The sequence below is a fragment of the Passer montanus genome, unplaced genomic scaffold (assembly GCF_014805655.1).
Source record: "Passer montanus isolate IOZ18808 unplaced genomic scaffold, ASM1480565v1 scaffold30, whole genome shotgun sequence".
Classification (NCBI taxonomy): Eukaryota; Metazoa; Chordata; class Aves; order Passeriformes; family Passeridae; genus Passer; species Passer montanus.
Window position 1 is genome coordinate 5,678,371 of NW_024367708.1, and position 24,741 is coordinate 5,703,111.

The window sequence follows — 24,741 nt, forward strand, 5'->3', positions numbered from 1 at the left end:
CTATTGGGTATGGTGCCTCTTGATGCTGTGAGGGTCATTTCCAGGCTCTGACTGCAGACCAGCTGGTGTTGGGGCAGTAACCTGTGAGATGGCAGGTGTGATCAAACTTCTGGCTTGGAAGCTGAGGGAAGGAAGATTTTGAACCCTGTTTTATCCTGCACGTGTGCACTGTAACTAACAGTCTTCTGCCTTCCATGTTATCTCTCCCTGCTTCTGACCCCATTCCTGACGGTCTTGACTCCTGTCAGCAGGGATGTTCTCAGGGGCTGTAAGTGCTATTTATCAGGAGGTTGATGCTTGATAGGTTTAATTGCTGAAACACCTTCAAAATTAATTCTCTCATGTGCCAGAAGTTTGGTGGTTGTGCAGCCAAGCATCCACTGATGAGCAACTCTTCTGCTTTGTTTTTGTTGCTTTCAGGGTGTAGACGATATCTATTTTTCTAAATCTGACTCTTCTTCCTTGTTTACCTGCACAATGTGCTCATTTTCAGCCCTGTGGTTGACGTAACCCATTGGTTTGGGAGTTTGCTCTGAGTTGCTGTGGTGACTGGGCAGAACAATCAGACCATATTGCCTTCGCTGGTGTTGGTGTCAGTTCATTACCTTGGAGTTACTCATTCTTTCTGCTCTGCTGCTTTCTTCCTGTGCCTGCTGCTTTCTTCCTGTGCCTTACTTGCCAGTTTCATAGACTCCCTAGTCCCCTGAACACTGACCTGATGGTTGTTTAGTAAGTAGTTCCTCTTCTTGCAATGGGACTGTAGCCTGTGGCTTCTTCCATGTAGAGGAAACAATGCCTTTTCAAGTCCTTGCTGGTTGGTACTAATGTGACACTCAGATATTAATTGAATAAAGTTGACACATCTAGACAGCTTTCCCTATATTGCATGGAAAGAAAAAAGGGGCATTGCATGGAAAGGAAAAACAAATGCCCCTTCTGAGACTGCATCTCACAGCATGAAGCTCTTCTGTGGGTAAATGTGCAGGCAGCCCCCTGGGCACTGCAGGGAACAGTGCCTGGGCACAGGTGAGGCTGCCTGTCCTCCATCCTTCCCAGCTTCCTCCTCTCATCTGCCACCACATCGTGTCCCCCATGATTGCCGCCATGTAGCAGCCCCCACTGTGGCACATCGCATCAGGCCTTGGGGATAACCTTCAGGGTATGAGACACCTGGGATCTTTCAGATGTGGTAACGCAGAGCCCGCAGCCTGCATGGGGAATACCTTGCTCAAATATTTTCCTTGAATTAAGCCATGTTTACAGACTGATAAGAAATACTAGAATCCCAGGGACCTTCAAAACAGAAGGTTGTGGGGATTCTTGGGTTTGTTTTACTTTCTTTATTAAAAACAGCTGTTATTTTCTTTGTAGGTTGTTTTTAAAATTAATTTTAAATGAAGGAATAACTGTTACATCCAGTGATTATGTGTCAAAAAAAATAAATTAAAGCATATTAAATTGCTAAAGCAGAGCTTCTCCATACTATGAAATTTTGATACCAGCACCTTGACTTACAAACTCTTAATGATAGGGCTGTGTGTAGCTTATGAATTAAGTAATTTCATGTACCTTTTCCTTTGGCTTGCAGCTGAAGGAAGCAAGTGCACAAGAGGGCACATTCTTTTGTTGTTGATAGCATTCCGCCTTAACGAGAAGGAATTTCTTGCCTATTGCCCACTGTTCATGAAGTGGAAAGGGATCACAAGTTGTATAATCTCTGTATATATCATTAGATTTATTCTTTTTTAACATTTCTCTCATGGGTCAGTCCATCCTGCAGCAGGTGCAGAGAGTGGGTGCTGCTCCTGTATTTTATAACAGGTCGGTGTGAAGTTGAGGAGGGGGTGTGGATGTGGGAAGGGGAAGGGAGGGACTCGGAAAGAACCCCCCCCAAGTGAGGCAGCAGCAGCAGCTCTGAATACAGTTTGGTTTCTGTCTCTCTGGAGCTCTGCTCAGCAACCAAACCCAGACTCCAGGTGCAGTATTCCCTCATCAGTCTGTGAGCATAGAAACGAAGAGTCCCTCCTCTTCTTCCTCCCCTGCCAAGAGTTTCTGGGTGGTGAATGTCAGTAGCTGGAGTTATTTTTAAAGGCATTGAGGTGAGGCTTGTCGTGCAAAGCTAGGAAGAGGGCGTTTTGTTTGCTGAGCAGAGCTGACATCAAAGTGGAGATTGCTGCCTACTGGCTCACCGCTGCCTTATGCCAGGTAATCTTTAACATACCCCTCAGTCCCGGCGATCGCAGCCCAGCCTGCCTGTGTGCATGAGAAACGAGCAGCGTTTATGATCCAGCAGATTGCTTTTCCAGTTTCATTTATGTGAGCTGGACTTTGACATTTAAAGGCTAGTACTAATCATCTTGCAAAACCTGCTTAGTGCTCTTAACTGAGCAACTGCTTTCTACTTCTCTTTGCAGGATAATATAAATGTTTTTCTGAAAGCGTGCGAAAACATTGGACTGAAAGAAGCTCAGCTTTTTCACCCAGGAGATCTTCAGGATTTGTCCAATCGAGTTACAGTCAAGTGAGTTTTGTGGTTTTGTTTTCTCCTTTCCCTTCTCCCTCTAAGCTCTTTCACGGTCTGTTTTTTTCCTAATGTTTGCCTATGGAAAATTCTTCTTTTAATCTGGTATGAGCAGTTCTGAATACTGTGGTGAGGGTTGCAGCCTTCTTAAAGCTAGAGGATAAGACTTGCAGAAATGTAATTAAAAAAATGAAGTATTATTATAATAGTTACCTTACAGGCAAACTAATTGTTAATGAATATTTACAGCATTTAATCTGAGATGGAAACTGTTCAGCTTATTTTAGACTTGGAGCAAAATTGTTAAATGATATCAAAAGCGTTGCTTTTATTTATGATTTGTGATTATCAATGTAAATCTGAAAGGCTGAGGTGGTACTTCTGATACTTATCCAAATGGATTTGAGGCTTAGGTATAGTTGTCCTGAAGGACTGCTGGTCTTGCCACTCCAAGTGTTAATCAGATGTTTGTCTCTGAGTGTCACATCCCCTGTCAAGGGGTGTATGTGTGTGTGTGAGTAGAAATTAAGTACTGAATTGCATGTAATTGGCATATTTATGGAGATGGGAGTTTTCCTGTGAAATAGCAGTGGCTTAATTCTAAAATATATTTAGTGGATTTTCATATTTCAAGACTGCTCTATCTCCTAATAAGCATTTTATTACCAGTTTCTGAGAGATTAAGGTGAAACTTCACTGTATAGACAGGTGTTTTAAAATAAATGAGTCAGGGCAAAAATCATCCTAGGGCACATTGACTTGTTACAGTGTTAACTGTTTCTGTTATATTGGGATAAAAGGATGCATTTATTGTCTCCAAAAAAAATAAAATCTTTAGTGGGTTTTGCTGGAAACCTGTCAAGTTAAATGTGAAGGATTGATTCCTGTCTTAAATTACCCGTTTTATCAAAGAGGAACAGGCAGTAATCCTTCTGTAAATACAAGGAAAAAAATACTGCGAAATGATATGTAGCTGCTTTAATTAGAAAGAAATCTCTCGTAGGTGGGTCGAGTGGTAGCCTGTTGACATTCTCTCTGCCTGGTTTCAGAACGAAAGTTCATGCTGTTTTGAGGTCTGATATGTGAGATGGCAGTGTGTTTTCAGTCTTTGACTCATACCCGAAACGTAATTTCTCACTAATCTGCTGTTTAGGGACTTGGCACACTTCCAGGATGTTGGTATTCTCTCTGCCAGTTCCTACGTCATGCCAAAAGCTGGAGGGTTGGTAACCTCTGCCGCGCTTAAATTACTCACAAAGCCCTAGCAAAAGTTGTTTTGGTGGAGGTTTGCTCCGAGGGTATGGCTGGGAAGGGTTGGAGGCGGTCGGGAGCTGGTGTTCAGCAGCGTCAGTAGCTACAAGCTGGAACCCCGGGGAGGTCAGGATAGCGAACTGTTGTGCAAGGTATGTTGTCCAACTCGTCCCGACGTTAAACCACGGCGCCCAGGAGAGGTCAGCCGTGAAATCCATCCAGTGGGTCTGTAACCCAGGCTTTTTTGGGTCCTTGCAGCACCACCAGTTTCCTTCCCGGCTCCGTGAGCAAAGAGTAAGGCTGGAATTTGAAGTTGTCACGAGGCAACAGTGGTTTTACATGGTACTTTCTCAGCAATGGTTTAATTAGTGTTTTTCAAAAAGGCAGATTTAACTATTGAGTACTTCTTATGGACAGCAGTGTGGGGGGTCTGGGTTAGAGTCAAAAGAACTGCCAACCATAGAACCATGTTCTTGTAATTTGTTTCAGTATGAGTTTGCTTCTCTACACATTATATATCATATGACAGTCCCACAGTGTGTATTAAATGCTTCCAGAGTAATTCAAAACTTCTGTATCTGAGCATGCTGTAAAGTGGTGTCCTAAATATACTAGCACTTTTGATGTATTTGGGAGGTTGGAGAGGGATGGGAGGAAAGTTTTATTCCAAGAAATGAAGGAAATAAGTGACATGAAGATAACTCTCTCCATTGAAAAGTAAATTACTGAAATAATTTTATTACCCAGAGGGCAAGCTATTCTTCAGAGGATTTTCAGAGAGATTTATATTTGTGTCAGGAGGGAAATGCTGTCTGATCAAGAATTTTATCTGATGTGTCTTTTTATTATTTAATAGAAATAAGTAGTTTCATACATTCAAGGTGAATTACAAATGTCTTCAAAACTTGTAGGATCCCAGGCCTCAGAAAAGGGGTGCTATTTCATGTCTTGCTTTTGTCATATCCTCTTTTAACTCTAGTTTCATAATTAGAAGTAAATAATTTCTTGTCACCAAGAAGTAAAACTTTTCATCTGCTGACTTATTCAAAAGATTGCATTTAACTTTTGGATTTCTAACATTCCTAAGCAAATTCATTTTGCTGCTATCACCTGAGGTTAACTGCCCACATCTTAAAGCAGCTGTGATATGTTGTATGGGATAACATTAATGTGTGCCTGAAGCAGTGTGTGTTTTGACACCGCAAGAGGACTGCTGTGTTCTGCTGTTGCACCACTGTTAGCACAGGTTTTTTTATCTACCCAAAATAGATTAAATAAACTGTTGCTTAGAAAAGTCAGCTTAACAGGCTGGGGTGGCAGAGAACAGGGTGCTGGTAGGACATGCATGTACTGTCAGGTATGACAAGGTGCTTGATTTGCCTTGGATGTTGAAAATTGGTCAGAGGAAGGCACCATTAAAAGGGTGGATCTGCTTCTGGTGCTAAGGAGGACATGAGAGTTGTCATCTTATGTAAGAGCAAAACCAGTCTTTCACATTGTCTGGGAGGTTGCATCTCTGTCCCTGTTACACGTGTTCAGTTGATCTGTCACCTCAGGAGCTGGGCAGGTCCTCAAGAGGAACACCTCCCTTTTGAAATGGATGAGCTCTGTGGTGTTCCATGTGCTTCTCCTGTCTCTGCTCCCTGGCAGTTACCTGTGCTGTCTCCTTCTTACCTTGTGGGAAGTCATATGCCCTCAGGCTGTTGCCATCTCAGGCTGCCGTCCTGTGCCACCTGGGCAGGCCCCCTTCCCAACAGGAAGAGTTATTTTCTCCTTGTACTTTATATCTGAGTATGCTTGCTGCCTTTTGCCATACCTTTGCTGACAGCACTCTGTCTGATGAGCACTGCCACAAAGCCATTCAGAGTTACTAAACTCTGTTACGTGGTGCAGTGTTCTTGTGTCACCTGAGTTAAGGTCAAGACCTTCAGTTCCTCATGAACAGAATCTGTTCCAAGAAAATTATATTTCTATCTGGTGAGGAGGCTACAACTTTCACTTGTATTTTGTTTTCTCTTGCAACTGAGATGATGCACAGGCATGATGTGAAACCCTCCTCTATAATTACTAGAAGTAATCTGGGACAAGAGAAGCAAGAATCCTCTTACATATCCAGACTTTCAGTTCTAAGTGATTATGTGATTATCCTTTTTGCAAAGAAAAAGCTCCTTAAAATTTTATTGTTTAGAAGTTTGTGTGAAAAAGGCTGGCTAAAATTACTGGTTGCTGCTCCAACCCTTGCAAACTTTATGCTTTGCCAGATCAGCAAGATTAGTAGTTGGGTGGTGTGGAAAAATAGTCCTGGCATGGATGATTTCTTTTCTGCCAGTGAAAATGGGAGTGTGGATTAATGTCTGAGATTTATAGTTCAGTCTTTCTGTAAATCTGCAGAAGTTATTGCTCAGTGGTATAGTAGAGCAATATGTCATGTGTTCCAAGAAGGATCATCCAGATGGACTTACTCCTCACATACCCTGTCTGGCAGTCATGTGCATATCATCTTGTTCAGTGGCTAGTTATTTGTGTAAATGCATGTGTGTCCCTCTTCAGTTCTTTTGGTAGATTTGATTTTTGTTTCTCGCTGTAGTGTTTTATTATTTCTATTTGGAGATGTTGTTTTACAACACAGCAGTTGGTGAAGGTTTTTTTAATTTATTTGTACTAATGCAAGATTGTCTTAATACTTCATTTGATTCATTTTGGTTCTGTCAAAGTAAGAACGTAATACAAGCTTAGTGACTTTCAGTTGTCACTATGGTTACTATTTAAAAATGTTAAGCACTTCCTCACCCAGCTCTTTAGGGATGACACACCCATTTGGTCCCAGCTGTGGAAGGGTTCTAAATAAAATCATGCCATGGAGTTATAAGGGAGAGTTATAAGGGAGCGTTCACATAGGCAGATACCAAGCATCAATTCTGATGGAGTTTGGTATCTCAATTATCGATTTTAAAGGAGGCAGCCTGAATGCTGAGAGAGTGTAAATTCAAAGTTGTCTTTGAAGCAAATTGATTCTTCTACATGAAAACATTTATAATTCTTTGAAATGAGATCACCAGTTGAAGAATATAATTTAATTCTAATATTAAATTTAAAAAGGTGTGTTAATAGAGTAAAATATTAAACTAAGAAAAAAGAAAATTTACTGGAAAATCCTAAATAGAAAACTTTTTAAAAGCTACCACAGCCCTAACTTCTGATGTTGAAGTTTTACCATACTACTTTCATTTTTCAATAATAGGGCAAACTAAAATACTTGGCTGCCACTAATATTATTACTACATTGTTATATTTAGAGTATGTCCTGAATGAAACTAAAAACTGAGGCCCCACCTGGAGCACTGTCTCCAGCTCTCAGGCACCCACCACAGGAAGTATGTGGACCTGCTGGAGTGACTTGGGAGGAGGGCCATGGAAATGAGCAGGGAGCACGTCTCGTATGAGACAGGCTGAGAGAGATGGGGTTGTTCACCCAGAAGAAGGGAAGGCTCCAAGGAGACCTTCCTGCACCTAAAAGGGGCCTAAAAGAAAGATGGAGAGGGACTTGTCACAAAAACACATAAGACAAGGGGTAATAGCTTAAACTAGAATAGGGTGGGTTTAGTTTTAGATGTTGGGAAGAAATTCTTCACTGTGAAGGTGGAGTGGCACTGGAATAGATGGAGCTGTGGATGCCCCATCCCTGGAAGTGTTTGAGGCCAGATTGGATGTGGCTTTGAGCAATCTGGTCTGGTGTGGAAGGTGTCCATGCCTAGAGCAGAAGGGTTGGAACTAGATGATCTTAATAACCCAAACCATTCTGTGATTTTTTCCCAAGATAGATCAGAGTGTCTCATCACCTTGCAGAATCTGGTATTTGGATAAGGCCTTCATCTTTTTGCTGACCTGCACTTTTTCCACATATTCATTATCAGTCTTGTAATATGTTAATTCTATAAAGCAAACAGAAAACCCTGCTGGAGAAGTTTTGCTGAAGTGGGACTAAGTGCATACATGAGATGAAATAACAGAGCTATGACTTTGGCCCTGGCATTTCAAAATTTTGGGTAGTTTTTGACTTAATCCACTTAATGTTTCTTTAGCATAATCTTTTTTTTTTTTTCATTAATTCCTAAACAAAAAGCAATCCTGGAAAAATTAAAATGCCATGCTTTCTATAACATAAAGCTCTATATAACTAAAGCCAGCTGGAGAGAAGTGACAACTGTTACATGCATGTTCATCCTTGTGTTCCTGCAATTCAGCTGAGCTTTTGAGACAGGCTCTCTATTTCAGTTCAGAGATAACACTTTCTGAATTTAAAATACCACCCAAAAAAGTGGTTCAGAGAATAGATGCTTTCCAAATAAAACCTGAGAAAATTAAATAGTTGCTGTGTGGTATGGCTGTAAGGACATATTCTGCACCTGTTGTTCCATTTGGAGCAGGATATATTTCATTGGGTGCTCTTCTGATTATATAAGAGTGAATTAATATACCAACCTTAAGTATTTTGAGCATATGTACAGAATGACTACTTTCCATATCACAGCTATTGTGTCTTATTAAGAAACCCTCTCCTTTTAGGGGTTGTCAGAAGGGAAGCCTTCTACCAGTGAGTTAAGCTAAACACAGTACCTATCTTCTTTAGCCTGTAATTTGAATTACAATACGGCCAGTGCAAATTACTGGTTTTGTGGTAGGAAGTAGCTCTACACTATTTCCTGCTATAGTAGATATTGAATTAAAAAATATTATTTTTTAATAGGAGTTGATGTTTCTTATGACTTGAATGTTCTTCCTGTCTAGTCCTGGGGAATATGCTGCATTTCCTGATTCCATTTCTGTTTCCTGCTCAGGGTGCTTTTTTTTTCAGGGTAAACGACGGCAAAGTGAAATTTATATTCTGTGGGGAGAATGTTAGCACTGTTGAGCAATCTACACAGAAATTCCTGAAAATATTATATTTTTGAGTGGAAAAGTGTTGTCAAGGCTCTTTGGAAATTTTTGGAGAGCTTTAATTGTAAAAGCAATACCACATCTCAGTCTTCTGAGAAATTTTTTAGGTTTGCTTTACCAGTGTCACTCAACTCTTTAAACTGGCAAATCAGCTACCTGAAAGCTTGAGGTGTGATGATGGGACATTCTTTTGGGACTTGTTTTGCCCTTCAGGAAGAGCTGTCGTATTTTGCTCAAAGGAGATATAGTTAAATACCCTGAAAAAGGATACTTGAAAAACCAACCAAACAAGACCCCAAACCAACCTCAAAAACAACAGTGAAAGGAGAGAGAATGCAGATCAATTTGTGGACAGATATTTCAGAGCTGGTGTTTTCCGCTGATATTACTGAATTTGTGGTCTTTTTTCATATTTATTTGCTTAGTTACTATATCATCTTGAATTTTTTTTTGCTCAAGGATTGAATGCTTGCAATAAGAGAGTATGATAGAGCTGAACCTGAACTTGCTGTGCTGATTTTTCCAAGAAACATGCATTTTTAATGAGTTGAAAAACTTATTTTCTAATTTGGCCTCAAAATAAAAAAACCAACCAACTCAAAACACTCACACACATAGAACCACCCTTTCCTGCCTTTTTATTTTGTGTAGAATAGAAAGTGGTGAGATGGATGAAAGCCAAGTGCTTCAGTGCACGAAGTATGAAAATGATTGGACCAAAACTTGTATCTGCTTAAATTCTCTTGCTTATACCTATGTGACTGAAGAATCAATAATCCCAAAAGATGAGCATTTTAGAAACTGTCTTTGAATTCAAGCTGAGGTGAAACAAATGAGACAGCTTTTTGTGGGTCTTGAAAACTGAAATGCAAACCATTTAACCAAAATTTAATTTGGACAATGGATGCAGCTTTCCCCCATTTATATTCAGGGAAATAACATTTTTACACATATGGTTGTAATAGGACTTTATTGTGGTAACTAAGTTTCCTAGTGACAGTTCCCTTGAAATGGAAAAGTGCAGCACTTCAGATTGACTCTAGAAATGTTTCTACAACTTTGTAAATGTGTAAATTCTCTATTTGCTGTGGGCATTGTCAAAGAAATGTGTTTGCTTCCTGGGTATAGCTATATTCTAAATCTTGAAATTGCTATTTTTTAAAATGATATAACTAATTTCAAGATCAGTCATTTTGCATGTTTTACTTCTCTTAGTACTTAGGAAAATTATGCAGAGATAAAGAAAAAATTGGTTTTCTTCAGTCTTGTGAAACTGATGTGCTTAAGTGTAAAATATTCATGCTCATGTCACTAATCTGGTCAAACTGTAAATCATTCCAGTAAAAACATTGTAGGCAATAAAATATGTTCCAGACTTTGGACCATACCTGCTAGAAATTTACATCCAATTCTTAGGTTTAAAGTCTGTAAAGTGTTAGGTGTGGTGCTATTTAATCTGTCTGCTTTATTTTCTGGTCATTGTGAATAACATTGGAGATAGATCACTTTTGCTGTTGAGTAATTTAAAAGTTAATAATTTACACTTCCTTTATCAGATTATATTTTTGATAGCGTTTGCTTTTTTGTGAAGATGATTCTGCTCTAAGAATGAAGAACTCTGGAGTTCTGTACCTGTACCTACATGTGTATAGGAGGAGTTTCAACAATTCGGGGTAACAATACATGTAGTGTGTGTTAGTTGTATCAAAAGCAATTCAAGTATCTGTAGTGACACAGATCTACAGGCTTGAATTGGAATTCAGATAGTTCTTCTACAGAAGTGAATGATTCCCTGAAGAAGATTGCAGTAGCTTTCTGCTGAATTGCATTGGTTTGGTCAAAGTTGTCATATTTGATCCTATTACAATTCAAAAGTGTCTCTGGGATAACTTGGGAGGAGGAGTGGCTACAAAACCATTATTTCTGAAAGCCTTAATGCTTTTTTGGTGTTTGTGTGTATTAACAGAAGTGTCTCTAGCATTTTAGGATTCCCATGGGAATCCATCTAAATCTTAAATACCTGTATTCATTTTAATCCCCTAACTCCCCAGGATTAAATGCAGTTTATAAAACAATGCATGAGAGGGAAGACAGCATTTTTGATGAGTAGCAGTGAGTACCTTACAAAAGAAGGTAAAGAGAATTTTTTGGTGGTGGTTCTTTTTTCCTCCATACAAAAAAATGTTTGTGTTTGATGTTGGAAATGAAACGACTTAACATAAGCTTATACTTTTTCTATCAATTACACAGAAACATGTATGCAAGTTCACTATTGTATTATTCTAAATTGTATTTTACTGCTTAATTGCTGAAGTTCAGTTAGTTTTTCTGCAGGCAGCTCAACAGGAAGAGCTGCTATATTTAAATAGTGGGGGAAGCTGACTTCTTGAAGTTTTCCATGGATACAGGAGTTTGCCAGTTAACCAAACTCTGTAAATAGAGAAGGTAAAGCTGAACAGTGTATTGACAGGTTTTGATCATACTTCATGCAAAACCCTGCTTCTGGCCATTTTTATTCCTTTCAGAGATTTCAGTTCTAATTATTATTACTGCTTAATTGGAGCACTTATTTTATCCTTTAAAGTGACATTAATGTTTTGGGGTTTTTTTGCTGTAAATGTTACAGAATGCAATTAGCAATGAAATAACAATTTCAAATATTCTTATAAACTGCATTTCCAGAGGTTGTTTTCATGCCGTCACTGAAACCAATTAAACAAAATAATGTCTCACCACATGGTTAGATGATAAGAAGGGGCGGAGGGTTGGAAATCAAGAGCCCTAGATAGCAGCCAAGCTTAACCACACAAAGGCATGTTTCTTTTAAATGATAGAGATCTGTTGTCTTTGAGAAACAAAAGGAAAAGAACCCCAACAACAAAAACAAAAGAAAACCCAACAGGGGAACTGTTCTCCAGGCTGAACAAGCTGGATGATCAAGCTCAGGATCTCCACTCAATTTGCTCCAGTTTATCAATGTCTTTCCTGCACTGTGAGACACCAGACTGGAGACAGCAGCATTACAGAGGTGGCATAATAAGTGCTGAGCAAAGGGGGAGTGACAGGGTCTGTCAGCCTTCTGGCTATGCTCCATTTTGCACGCCCATGCCCCATCTCATTCAGCCCTGGGTGCTGTTGGCCAGTGTTGCCAGAGCTGGCTGCTGGCTGAGGTTCGGCCCAGCAGGATTGCCAGGCTCAGCTCTCCACCCCACTCTGCAGTTACAGGAATTAGGCCCATCCATGGGGCAGGACTTGGACTTTGTGCTTATTGGATGTCATATGAGGTTTCTGCAGAGCCAGTCCTCCCAACAGCCCCGCCCTCCAGCATATGTATCCCCTCCCTACGATTCTGGTGCCTGGGGAGGGAGCGTGGTATCAGAACCTGACTCAGAAGGCAAAATTTTGAAAGCTGCTGCAGCTGGTTTCTGGGCCTAGAATAAGAAGGTTGACTAATGCTGATGATATTTCCTCTTTCCTTTCCCTTCCAGAAAAAATGTCCTGCAAATGTAAACATGCACACACCTTTGAACCCAGTATGTACAGATATGCATCAACTGACGTGGATTCCAGTGCATTATATGATAAAATATTTAACTGGGGCGGGGAAAGGGAGTCCAAGTTCAAAATACCTATGCTCTTGCAAAGGCTATTAAATTACAGACAGCCACTTGTTCCCTGTGAATAACCACTGAAATACGCTTGTCAGATTTATGATGCAGTAATGTATTCTTTTTAACTCTGTGACCTGATGTTGTATGGTGCCCTCAGCTGTGATAATTTTCGGGGGTGAGGGATGTACTTGGTAAAGGACTAGCTAAAAATGCCTGAGCTAACAGAAGGCAGTTTATTTATGTGTGGTTTGACTTGAAGCTGTCATGTATTTTCAACACAGATCTGTGCAGTTGAAGAATTACTGTACATTTCCACAACTGAATCCTAATCTGTCCAAGTATACCACTGTTAACACTCTTGTAAACAGCTTTTAGTAGTAGTTTTCAGGTTATTTATGTCATAAACTGTGCTCTTTATATGTAAAAAAAATAGAAGAAAATTTGGGTTACTTTAATGAGAACAAGAAAATCAGAAAAATTTCGGTTTTGTGTATGAAATGATGACTTCTGGAATAGCTAATACTGCTCAGGCCTGAGATAAAGAGGTCAGAGGTTTTGTGAAGGCAGTGTTCAGTGCCAGTCAAAAAAACCCCAAAAAACCAAAAGTACAACCAACCACACAAAAAAAAAAAAAAAAAAAAAAAAGAATAAAAAAGAAAAGGACCCAACCTTATTCCAGAAACAAGTATTAGGAATAGGAAAACCAATTGTACTGTACTGCGCTGCTGTGGTTAATCTGGCATTTGTTGTAATATCACATGAAGCTTTGGGCTTGGATAATTTTCCCTTTTTTCACTTACTTACTTGCCCGAATTCCCCCAAAAGCAGATCTATGGAACTGGAATATCTTCACCCTCATGGCATCTCTCTGACTAGAAGCAGAATAGCTTCCCCTGCAGGCTTAGTTAAGCATGCTGAGAGTCCTGAATGAGAGGTGATGGATGAAGGGCAGAGCTGGACAAAGTTGCAAGCTTAAAACAAACAAACAAACAAAAAAAAAACCCTAGCAGATGGTGTGGACAAGTGATTCAACTGGTCAATGCATGCCGTGTTATATGAATAATCAGTGAAGGGGAAGTAGGCTTCCTTGCCAACAGATGATGTGGATAATCAAAATTTACTTGCATTCAAGGGATAGTGGAGAAGTTTAAAGAAGGGAAATCTTCTAAGAGTTACTTAGTGTGTGGAAACCACATCTAGTTTAAAGAGTCCACAAGGGAGAAGCATCTTTCCTATCTATTTTTGCTTTTCCTTAGGCAGCCACTTGGGATTACATGGGAGGATGAGATCTTGGGCTTGATACAGTTTTTTGATCTGGCCCCATGTGGATGTTCCTGTGTGTGGTTTTGGAAAAGGTTGCATACAGTGAAAGCTGCTTTTAACTTCTGTAGCTCTGTGGAAAACTCCAAGAAGCAAAACTAAGGAAAAAAATCAAACACAAATCATATGGAAGCAATTAATTTGATTTGATAAATCAGTCAAGCAATCTGCCATTGTTAAGCTTTAGCAAATGTGGAACATTGTATGTAAAGCTATCTGAAAATATGAATAAAATCATGGTAGGTCTCTTAATCCAGACCTGTATTCTGTATGTGACTAGTTTGTGCAATCACAGGGAAAAAATGTTATCATTAATTATTAGCAGTTTAACATATGACAGTTTTTCATTAAGCCATTGGAAGTTTCATTAAAAGCTTCAGAAGAATAATGAATAAGAATGGCTGAAAGTCTGTTGAAATAAGCTGGTACATGTATTTGCCAATGCTATATTCAGCTTAAAAGCTGCTTTTGCTCTCAGATCAGTTAAATTAAGAGGTTTTGTTACTGATTTTGGCATGGGAAGTGTAACTGTAAAATCACACATCAGATGGTTATGTAGAAGGCACTCCCACACAGGTTGAATAAGCACAGAATAAGATGCATTGGTAATGATACTCCACTTGTCCTGCAAAACCCTCTCTCTCTGTGCAGAACATTTTATTCTTTGAAATCTGAGCTTGCCTCTGGTATTGAATGTTGGCTGCTGTTGGGAAATCATACAAAAGTCACTTAGTGCTGGTGGTTTAGTAATATTTGCCATTTCACTGTGATATTTTTATTCCCTCAAGAGGAACAGAATCTCTTGCAAAAGGATAATTTTCTTTTTATAAACAACATTTTGTTTTTTGAAGCATGTTCCTTGTAGAGCTGCAAGCAAAGTCCTTAGTTCAATTCTGTTTTCTCTAATGCTGCTTGAATTATTTGTGAATGTATTCAACAAGCTAGTTGGATAAATAACCTATACAGAAATCCCTAGTTATCCAGGTAATGCACTCAGTCTGGCATCGTGATCACACCTAAATGACGTGACTGCATTTGTAAATGACTTCTATTTTTTGCTCAGTATTGTTTGTTTCATTGCTAGGATAAGACTTAAATCTACAAATCCAGGGGATGGTGGCACTGAATGGGATGAGTCTGAGTGTTTGAGTTTTGCTTGCTTGGGTCCATGTGAGCCATGGGTGGCCCAGCAGCTGCTCTCGGTGTGCCCGGGGCTGCCGGCACAGGAGGGCTAAGGCAGGTGCTCTGTGCCTGTGCTGTGCCAGGTGTGGGCCAAAGCTGATCGCTAAAATTCCCGCCTTTAATGAACAGTGTGAGTTTTATCAGGAGAAAAGCTGGAATGAAGGACTGGAACTTGGTTTTCTCAGAAAGTGTGTTTACACAATGGGGCAGTGCAGTGAAAGGGCAGACAAGGGGGGTGGGGGAAGGGAAGTTGTGCCCTCAGTCAGTTTGCAGATGTCGCCAATCTGGGCAGAAGCATTGATCTGTGGAGGGTCAGAAGACTCTACAGAGGGATCTGGACAGGCTAGATGGATGGGCTGGGGCCAGTTGGATGAGGTTCAACAAGGTGACGTGCCAGGTCCTGCTCTTGGGTCTCAACATCCAATGCTTGGGGAAGAGTGGCTGGAAAGCTGCCCAGCGGAAAAGGACCTTGGGGTGCTGGTTGACAGCCAGCTGAGCATGGGCCAGCGTATGCTCAGGTGGCCAAAAAGGCCAATGGCATCCTGGCCTGTATCAGCAAGAGTGTGGCCAGCAGGACCAGGCAGGGATTGTGCCCCTGTACTCAGCACTGGTGAGGCCACACCTCAAATCCTGTGTTCACTTTTGGGCCCCTCACCACGGGACAGACACTGAGGTGCTGGGGTGTGCCCAGAGAAGGGCAGTGGAGCTGGTAAAGGGTCTGGAGCACATGTCTGATAAGGAGCAGCTGAGGGAGCTGGGGATGTTTAGCCTGGAGAAAAGGAGGCTCAGGGAGGACCTTACTGTTCTCCACAATTTCCAGGTGGGTGTCAGCCTCTCCTCCAAAGTAACAAGTGACAGGCCAGAAAGAAATGACCTCAAATTGTGACATATGGCCAACCAATTGTGTGGTTCAGAATTGGGGTTTAGAAAATTTTTCTTCAATTAAACGCTTGAAGCATTGGAACAGACTGTCCAGGGCAGTGGTAGAGTCATCATCCTTGGAGGTTCTTACGAGACTTGCAGATGTGGCACTTGGGAACCATGGTATAGTGGTGAACTTATAAGTGCTGGGTTAATGGTCAGACTCAATGATCTTAAAGGTCTTTTCTAACCTGAACAATTCTATGATTCTATCGCAATTAGGGTTCAGGAGAGATGGAGAAGCAGTGAACACAAAATTTCTTCCTGTCACCTGTTGCCCAGGAATGTGTTTGTGTGGTTCCCATCATTTAAAAATGACTTATTACTGCCTGATCAGTCAGACAGGGGAGAGAGAGAAGAAGCCTGCTTTCATCTCCCAGGGCAGGAATCTTTTTGATGGACATGTACCAAAGGCACGTGTACATTACTTATAGAAGGAGCTTTTGTTTGCAGAATTTTTGTCAGGAAAGCAAATATGTTCAAGCTCCTAGAAACTGTTTGGTCAGGCTTAATTGCATGTAGGTTTTGGCATTCAACATTTAATGGAACATGTTACTGTTATTTGTGCATCTGCAGTCATAGGAGAGACTGTCCTCAAGAGCTAAAGTAAGCAGCAGTAACCACAGTGGAAGAAAACTACTAAAATTTGGAGGGTTTTTCCTACCTCCACATGTGAGAGGGTACTCCAGCTAATTAGTTCAGGTTCCTTCAACTCTTGGTAATGTGACTTCTTTGTTAATGCAATTTTAACTTATGAAGACTCCCTTCAGTTTCAAAGCAAGTGCATTGAGATTTTTCTTAATTTATTTTTTTACTTTACCTGTGAAAAACTTCATAATCTCCTTTTACTGTTAATGAAGAGGAGGTAGCATCTGCTTGGTTTCTGGTTCCTTCTAGTTTGTAGATAGACTGTGTGCCACCACTGCTGTTATTTGGAATAGCCTTCTGTAGCTCTTCAGCTAATTTGGGATACCCAGTAAAGATGTTTTCTTGCTGTTTTCATTCTCTATTGCTCAGATGTCTCTGCCAGGCAACTCACAAAACAAACAGCAACACCAGGTCAGCTTCAAAGAGTGCATGCTTTGAAGTAGAGAGCAGATGACAGTTATGAAAGGTTAGTCTTTAATGGTATTACAAAAGGTAGCTGTACAGGTTTCCATGCATTTGCTAATTAAAGTGTGTAATCCAATCCTTATGGACAAAAAAATAATTAGTGGGTAGTTTTTAGAAAACATTACCTTGTACTTTCCCTAGTGGTAGAGATTAGTTTATGGCCTGAATTTGAAAGCGTGTGACTCTTTTTTATGTGATGGTCAACACAGCAAGATACAGGAACAAAGAGAAGAGTATATGACAAACTGGGTATAGATGGTCAACTTAACACTTTTAGCAGAGAGAGGGCAGAAAAAGTTGTCTTGTTAAATACAGCAAGTTTCAATCCATTCTAATCTTAGTGCCTGCAACAAAATTAATAATTACCTGAGAGAGTAAATACTGTGATATTGTGTTCATTGGATAATTATATGCTTAATTTTTCAAAAGGAATTGCTTTTTGTTTCAGCTAAAGCTCTATTACTGCTGGTGGTGCTCACTGGCCAGTCTTCAACTTGTGAAAGAACTTTGGCAAGCCTTGGTTGTACCCATGAAACACAGGATCCTCTGTGCAAGCTAAAATTAGCAAAAATAAAAAGCTTTGTGAGGAAGTAGAATTTAAAAACAATTTTTATTTTGGTAAGCTGCTCTGTAATCATGAATGCGTTAGTGAACTTATTTTTGAGGGGAGTTGGTATGACACTCAAAATGAGTGCATATGAGATTTTACAAATTGAAAATCAGCACAGACTTAATTTAAATGTGCATTTATGTATTTTAAATGTCCTGTTTACTTCACATCCAAACTGTTGATTTCTACGCTATCAGCATTCATCAATTTTAATTAAAAGGAGAGGAAGTTAGAGAATGCATTTGAGATGAGAGTTCAGTTTTTTCTCTTTGCAAAGAATGATTTGTGCTTTTAATTTATTATTCTTTTCCTCGTGGCTTTCTTTTTTGAAGGATTGCACAGTTTTTGTTGGGTACTTTGTTATGCAAAAAAAAGTTCAAGTATACTCACCTATGTACCTGTCCTGTGTCTGGGTTCTTCCTTCAGGGCCTTAAGTAATAACTATGTTACTTTTAATAATATTTCAAGTAATTACATGTTTGACGTTCTGTCTGGAGTTCATGCAACAGTTCTGGATTTCTTTCCCTAACAGAAGCTTCCACAGATTCTTTCCTACCTGAAAAAAAACTTGGGTTGTATATTTTTACCTGTATTCAATGTACTATTTTCTAAGGGAAGAGCTTTAAATGCAGTGTGGCAGAAGGCTTCATATTTATCTTTTTTCTGAGCAGTAAATATCTGACTACTGGAGCAGTTCTGAATCAGTGTCTCTCAATAAATCAGTGTCCAACAGATGGCTGATTTGTTATTTTGTGAACTGCTTTTGATAGTACTGATTTCCGTTACTAAAGATGATGCTTGCATAACTTACATGGCAGAATGAGCTATTTTTTAGTATCTTAGGAAACTGGTGTACTGTCCTACAATGACATAAATGCATTTCCTTGATGATGAAGACTGTTGTATATCTTTGTACCTTCAGTTGCTACAAAAAAAATCTACAAAAGTGACTTCTGTTTAATTTATTTTCAAAATATATTACTGCAGCAGATTAAGTGAACCACTAACTGCATCTACACTGAAATGGAGAGAAGATTTTTTCATGGTATTTTCCACCTGTCTAACTTCATGCAGTAAGAAAGTGGTAGCCTATTGCAAGGCACTTTGAGTATTTTGTGGGTAATGTGGTCGTTTGCTGTCTGGCAATCAAACTTGATGATAATGCTCAAGCTTATAATCCATTTGTACTACCTGTGGATCAAAGGGTGAAGGTATGTTCATCCTGGTCTTTTCTCCTGTACTTTTCAGGGGTTACCTTCCTGTCAAGGAATAGCTGGGTTTTGCTGTGATTTGGCAACATATTCCTAAGCTGTCAGCAGAGATTGATGTATCCTCTCCTTATTGGAGGATACTGCTGGGTATTCCTCCACCACACTGAGTTAATTTTTTCTTGTAGCTCTGTTAGCCTGGAGGTGAAAAGAAGAAGGGGAGATCTTGGTAATTATTCTGAGTCTCACTGTTGTAAGGTGCATGTTGGTGATGAGACCACTGAGATGACTTTTTGTGTGATTCTTCTGTAACTGTAATTTGTTTCAGGTAGAATTAAGTATAATCAAGAGGAGAAACATCCCATTAATTTTATTAAACTGTCTTTTAATTTTTCATCCTGTCTAGATTAATCTGTCCTAATTGCAGGGTGATGGTAAAGACTTGGCTTTTACCTGAATTTCCCCAAATATAGGGAAATTCATGAATATAGTGACAGTACTGTTGCTGTTGGGATTTCTGAATAAAATAGGGCCAAACACTTGAGATCAAAAGGGATACTTTCATAGACAATTCCAAGGTCATAGGTCTGGATGTAGCAGTTGCTAATGCAGCATGGGTACTGTCCCAAGGGAAGCTGCAGTTTGTACTAAACTGGTGCAATTGACATACTTTTAAGGTTAAGCATTAGTTTGCTAATCTTTCCAATGATTAAATGCAGTAATGATTGTGCTTCACAGAGGTTTTGAGACATCATTAGTTTTCAAAAGTTGTGGATTCCTAGATGAGAGTCTCAGGGTTTTTGTTAATCTTCTCTTGGTGATAAAGAGTGCCTGTTTTTCATGTAGAAATTATGAGGACTGTTGGACAAAGAATTTATAGAATAACCCCATCAAGAGCTGAGAGTTGCTTTTGTGTTATTTTGGCTCTTTGGTTTGATTGACTTCTGGGAAGGATAGCTTACCACCACCATGTGTGTTTTAAGGAGCCCACTTCTCCGGTGCTTCATCTGGCTGGGCAGCTGGTGAAATTCTGCAGATGGCTAACTGTAATTTGTAAGACTTGATGCATGTAGTATCTTCTTTCTCATGAGAAGGAAGATTCCCAATTTAGCATTTACTCATGCACTCGTTAAAGATGTTGGGAATATTGCCATGGCCTCACTTGGAGTAGAATCTGATAGTTTTGTTCCACTCCTTCCCTACCAGCAGACTTAGTTGTAATAGCTTGTTGGAGCATTTTGGTGATGTCTTAATTGGTGTATTAAGCCTTTTTTTTCCCTCAGTCATCAGTTTTGTGATACAAATTACATACTTCACGAGTACTGGTGAAAGAGTGGTGTGAGATCATCTATAGCTCCATGGCTAAGATTGTTTTCCCATATCATTAATTTTCTTCGAGTTTTTATTCTCAGACTCCTCTAACTTTACAACAGAAACTCCTAAGTGACTAATAGCACATTTGGTTTCAGTTGGTTGGGATGGTCTGAATGAATGTAAACTCCAACTTCAGAGTATATGGTCAGACAAGACTTAACTTCTCCTCCCCACCTCTCTTTTTTTTTTGCCTCCCACACAAGTTTTCTAACATTCTGGCAAAGCAAGTATTTGGACTTGTACCCATTCTCTCACTTTACAGTAAAGAAGCATTCATTTTTCCAACATTAAAAACTTGGCCAGAAAACCTGGCCCAAAAATGCTAATGTTTTGAGCAAATGTTTAAAATTACCCTCTGACTTGGCTGCGCCAAGTAGCCTTAAAGCACTGTTTTCTTTTGGGGTGGAAAAATTGTTTTTCACCCAAAAAAAGCTAATTAAAAGAGGTAATATTTATCCAATATTACTGATAGCAACAAATTTAATTTATATGTTTCAAATGTTATAGAAATAAATCTGAAGCTGTAAGAAACTTGAATCAGAATAGCTGAATCCTTAAGGAGCTCCGTTAATTTAGGATGCTTCAAGAGCTGAGGATAGGAGGTGAGAATTGCAGGAAATGTGGAAAATAATATATACTTGTCTCAGATCTTGACTGTTCCCCAAAAGAAAAGGGGCACATTTTTCCATAAGTGTACTACCCTTGGTGAGTTCTTGATTTTTGTACCTTGTTTTTGGTTTAAATTTTGCTGCTACTTCACACCGTGTCTTCTGGCAGAGCTGATTCAAGGCAATACATTCTATTTCAGTGGTTTTGTCTGTTAACCTTGCATAAATATTTGGCTTTCCATTAATTGAGGAACTCTTTCCTGGCTCTAAGTATCTTTTGACAAATGCAGGCAGATCAAGAAAACATGGGAAATAATAAAGTTCTGTTGTATCTGCATATCTCATTCCTTTTGGATGTATTTGTTCACCTTAAGTTAATAGAGAACAGACTTTAATAGAGAGAAGTCAGGTTCAGCCTGTATTTCATACTCATGTGCTCTGTGTGATGAGTGATGGTGTTGTGCTCTGTGTTGCTAGGGTAACAAAAAGAAACATAGAGAAAATACGGCAAAATTCCAAAAAGGAAGCATTATAATTTTTTTTCAGTGCTTCTTATTTGCTCTGAAATATTTTGCCAGAATATTACTGAGAAAACCCAGTAGTTTTTTAAAGCTTTTAGTCAAAGTGTACAGACTAAATGAAATTATTCAGTCATGCAGTAGTGATTTACTTCTACTTAAGGACAAATGCAGCATCACTTCATTTTATCATGGACTAAGCTGCTCTTACCTTGTACCTCCATTTCTTCATCTTTGCTCTGTATCTCTATCAATAAATCTAAATTTTTTCAAAGTCCTAGTTCTATCACTCTTTCCCTAGCTTTATCACTCTTGTAGTAGTCCCCCTTTGAACTGCAGAACAAAAAAGCATTTGTTTTTTAATAATGTAACAAAAGTTTAGAATGAAAAGAAGGTCTGGCATATACACTGCCCCTATTCTCTGTCCCCCTGTGCAACAGTTTGGCCAGCAGTACATTGGAATTGCTCTAGAGGAAAAAATGAGCCTTGGAAATTTGTGAAGTGACTCCCAGGAGCTGTAAATTCCATGTATCCCCAAAATCCAGGGGGTCTGCCTCTTCTCCAGAAGATATAACTACCCCTCATACATATACGTGGCATTTATGGGTCTTGGCTTTCCTGAGGAGATGATGTCTGGAGTGGGCTGAATCCTGGATTACTTTTATGGGCCTAGAATAGGACATCTGTAGCTTCTGCTGGCAACTCTGAGTCACCTGTGTGCTGAATTGTTTTCTGACTATGTGTCATAACACCAGCAGCCAAGCAGATGCCTATTTGGACTGGTGAAACTGGATGTAAGCATGAGTGTAAACACAGCAATATCCAGTACAAGTTACTGTCAGTCATCTTTTTTTCTTTATCAGAAGATATGTTCATTGCCAAATATCTGATATAAATTATACGGCATAGACTTGAGTTCTTGGTGGGGTTTTTTTGTTTTGTTTTTTTTAATCCCCTGAGGAACTGAGTAAACCTTGCTTTTGAGTGTTAAACTGTTTTGCTTATACACAAGGCACTTCTGCATCATTGCTTGTTTGCTTGACACAAAGATAACAAAGGATTACATTTACTGGATCTTTCCCTGGGCATGGACTAAGGGAGGAGATTGGATGAAGGAGGTTGTTGGGGTGGTTTTTCCTCTTTCCTGTATACAGAGGCTATAAAAATATTTCTCTCTGAGCAAGAAGTGTTGTGTAACCTGCCAAATCCTAGCTCTTCCCAAGAGACCACCTCTAAATGCTTTATCCAAATTGAACAATTGTGTTAGTCCTGGGGGTTGAGTGTAAGAGAGTGCACATAGGCAGGTGCTAGGAGTAGTTGGTAGGTGGAAAATTTTTTACCCTAGCTTACCTTGCAGTGATTTGTTTATTCATACCTGGAGTTGGTACAGACATGTCTCATCAAGGCTTGGTGGGAATTAATGTGGTCAATATTGAGGGCTATTCTAAAAAATCACCTCTGGTGGGTGTGTGGAAACTGGAGATGTTGAAATATTCCAATTAGGTGTGAGAGTTGGGAATAAAAAGAACAATGATTTGGAAATTCTTAATAATGGCAAAGAGGCATCATGCAATAGAGAAAATGAGTTTTGGTCATGCAATGAAAAATAATGCTGTGTGTTGGCATGGTTGCTGCAGCTTAGCTGTAGCAAATAATAGACTTTTTACATTTTTTTTAATAATGCTCTTGAACTATTTTTGAGCAAGCTAGCAGCTGCACGTTTTTGTGGTTTTGAATATATTTCTAAAAACATACACAATGCTTTTAATTGTCTATTTTGATACTTATTTTTCAGTGACTCCCCAGATATACCAACTATTTATTTTGGAAAGATTGTTAGCCAAATTGTACATTCCCCATCTTGACTTCTCTTCAAATTAATCTACAAAATTTATACAATATGGTCTAGATTTCTGTGGGGGAGTGAAGGGCAAGGGTCTTTAAAACTAAATGCAAGAGAAGTTAATGTAGATAATGATCCTGGTGATCAAGAGAATGAGCTCTCAAGTATGTTGATTCTTGAGGTACAAGGAAGGAGAAAAGTAGAACGGGGGGAACATTTAATGTAATCCTTGTGCAAAGGTCAACTGAAATGTGAACAGGTTTTTAAAAAAGAAAAAAAGGCAGCAGGGAGATAAAAGGAGAGATTCAGCAAAATCATATGCTCCAAATTCTAAATACCAAAACTTGGGGAGAAATAAAAACCTATAATATGTATAAGTACTGATATAATAGTGATCTATCAATTTATTTAAAATACCATGTGAATTAAAGTGTTTTTTTTTCCTTGAGAAAGAATTAATTTTACCTGTGAAATTAAAGTCTTCTTGAGCATGACCAAAGTGATTTGAGAACTCCTAACACTCTGTGTGAGTTGAGAGTCAACTGCACAACTTCTAATACTTTGTGCAGAGAGTCCATCTTTTCTCATAAAAGTCAGTGGATGTTCTTATGTTTCTTGGCCAAAGTGTATGGCACTTGATCACTAGATTTCAGAAATAAAATACCTGCTGGGTTTTTAGTTTTGTGGGTGTTTTTTTTTTTTTTTTTGGTGGGTGCCAGTCTAGATCTGGAATTGGAAGTACCTAATAAAGATTGGCAAAACATTCTAGTTTTGTCCTGGAAAAACCAAGCAAGCAAAACAGTACAAGAGATACACAATTTAATTTTCTGTAATTAGTGAAGCTGATGAGTTTTTAGAGAAGGTTAGGATTGGAGTAAGAAAAAGTCACAAAAGGGGACCAATTAACAAATCTACATTAATTATTATCAATTTTAGAACAATTTAATTTGGAAAAGATCTCAGAGATCATCCAGTCCAACTTTAATTTTCTTTAATAGCGCTTAGTATTTGAGCAGGAAGATGCACGATCCTGTGAGCCTCCTTTTTGCCACAGCAAAAACTTACAGTGAGTGCTCCATGCTACTTGTCCTGCTCACCCCTCAGACAAGAGCCAAGGAGTGCTCAGGTTGTCATTGAGGCTCTTCTGCTTGTTCTTCTGGGCAATTTATTTTTATTTTTTATTTGACAGGCATGCCTTCTTCCCTACAGGATACTAGTTTTCTCTCTGGGAGAACGTCTAGATTAGACTGAAATATGAGGAAGCTGGCAGAGGTGGACCACCCAGGGAGGGGTCGGAAAAGAGCATGAGGAAATGGATAATGTTATCGTTTGGTGACTTGCCGTGGTTGATGCACTTTTCTAGACGTGCCTGTTTTTGTTTTGATAAGGGATTTCAGAATGGTGTGGAGGCATAATGGGTGAGATCAGCAAGGAAGCACCGTGCTCAGGAGACAGTGTGAGAAGACAGCCTCTGAAGCCATGGATGGTGATGTGTTCCCACGGAGGGTGTAGGCTGGCTCTGTTCCCTCTCTTCCTTTTTGAGCATTTCTCCTCCACCCCTTAGCTTTAGTAGGTGGGGGCATGGGGTGGAGACAGGCTGCTCATTCATCAGGGCCCACATCTCCTCGCTGTCAGCCAGGGGTTCCACAGGGGCACGGAGAAACGCTTTCTGCTGTCATTTTATACCCAACTCTGTGCTGCTATGATGTGAGTGGCATTGGCT

General features: G+C 39.5%; 1 protein-coding gene across 22 annotated transcripts in view; it reads left to right on the top strand.

The window, feature by feature from the left end:
- LMO7 (LIM domain 7) overlaps positions 1 to 24,741 on the top strand; it is a 132,363-nt gene that overhangs the window by 55,872 nt on the left and 51,750 nt on the right. For 20 of the 22 annotated variants that reach the window (XM_039714580.1, XM_039714574.1, XM_039714577.1 and 17 more), the window contains exon 4: positions 2,415 to 2,521. In XM_039714580.1, the coding sequence (XP_039570514.1) occupies positions 2,415 to 2,521 (107 nt within the window). Of the gene's footprint in view, positions 1 to 2,194; positions 2,206 to 2,414; positions 2,522 to 3,795; positions 3,925 to 24,741 lie in introns of those variants that run through there. The other 2 variants (XM_039714590.1, XM_039714588.1) reach the window with 2 other exon arrangements.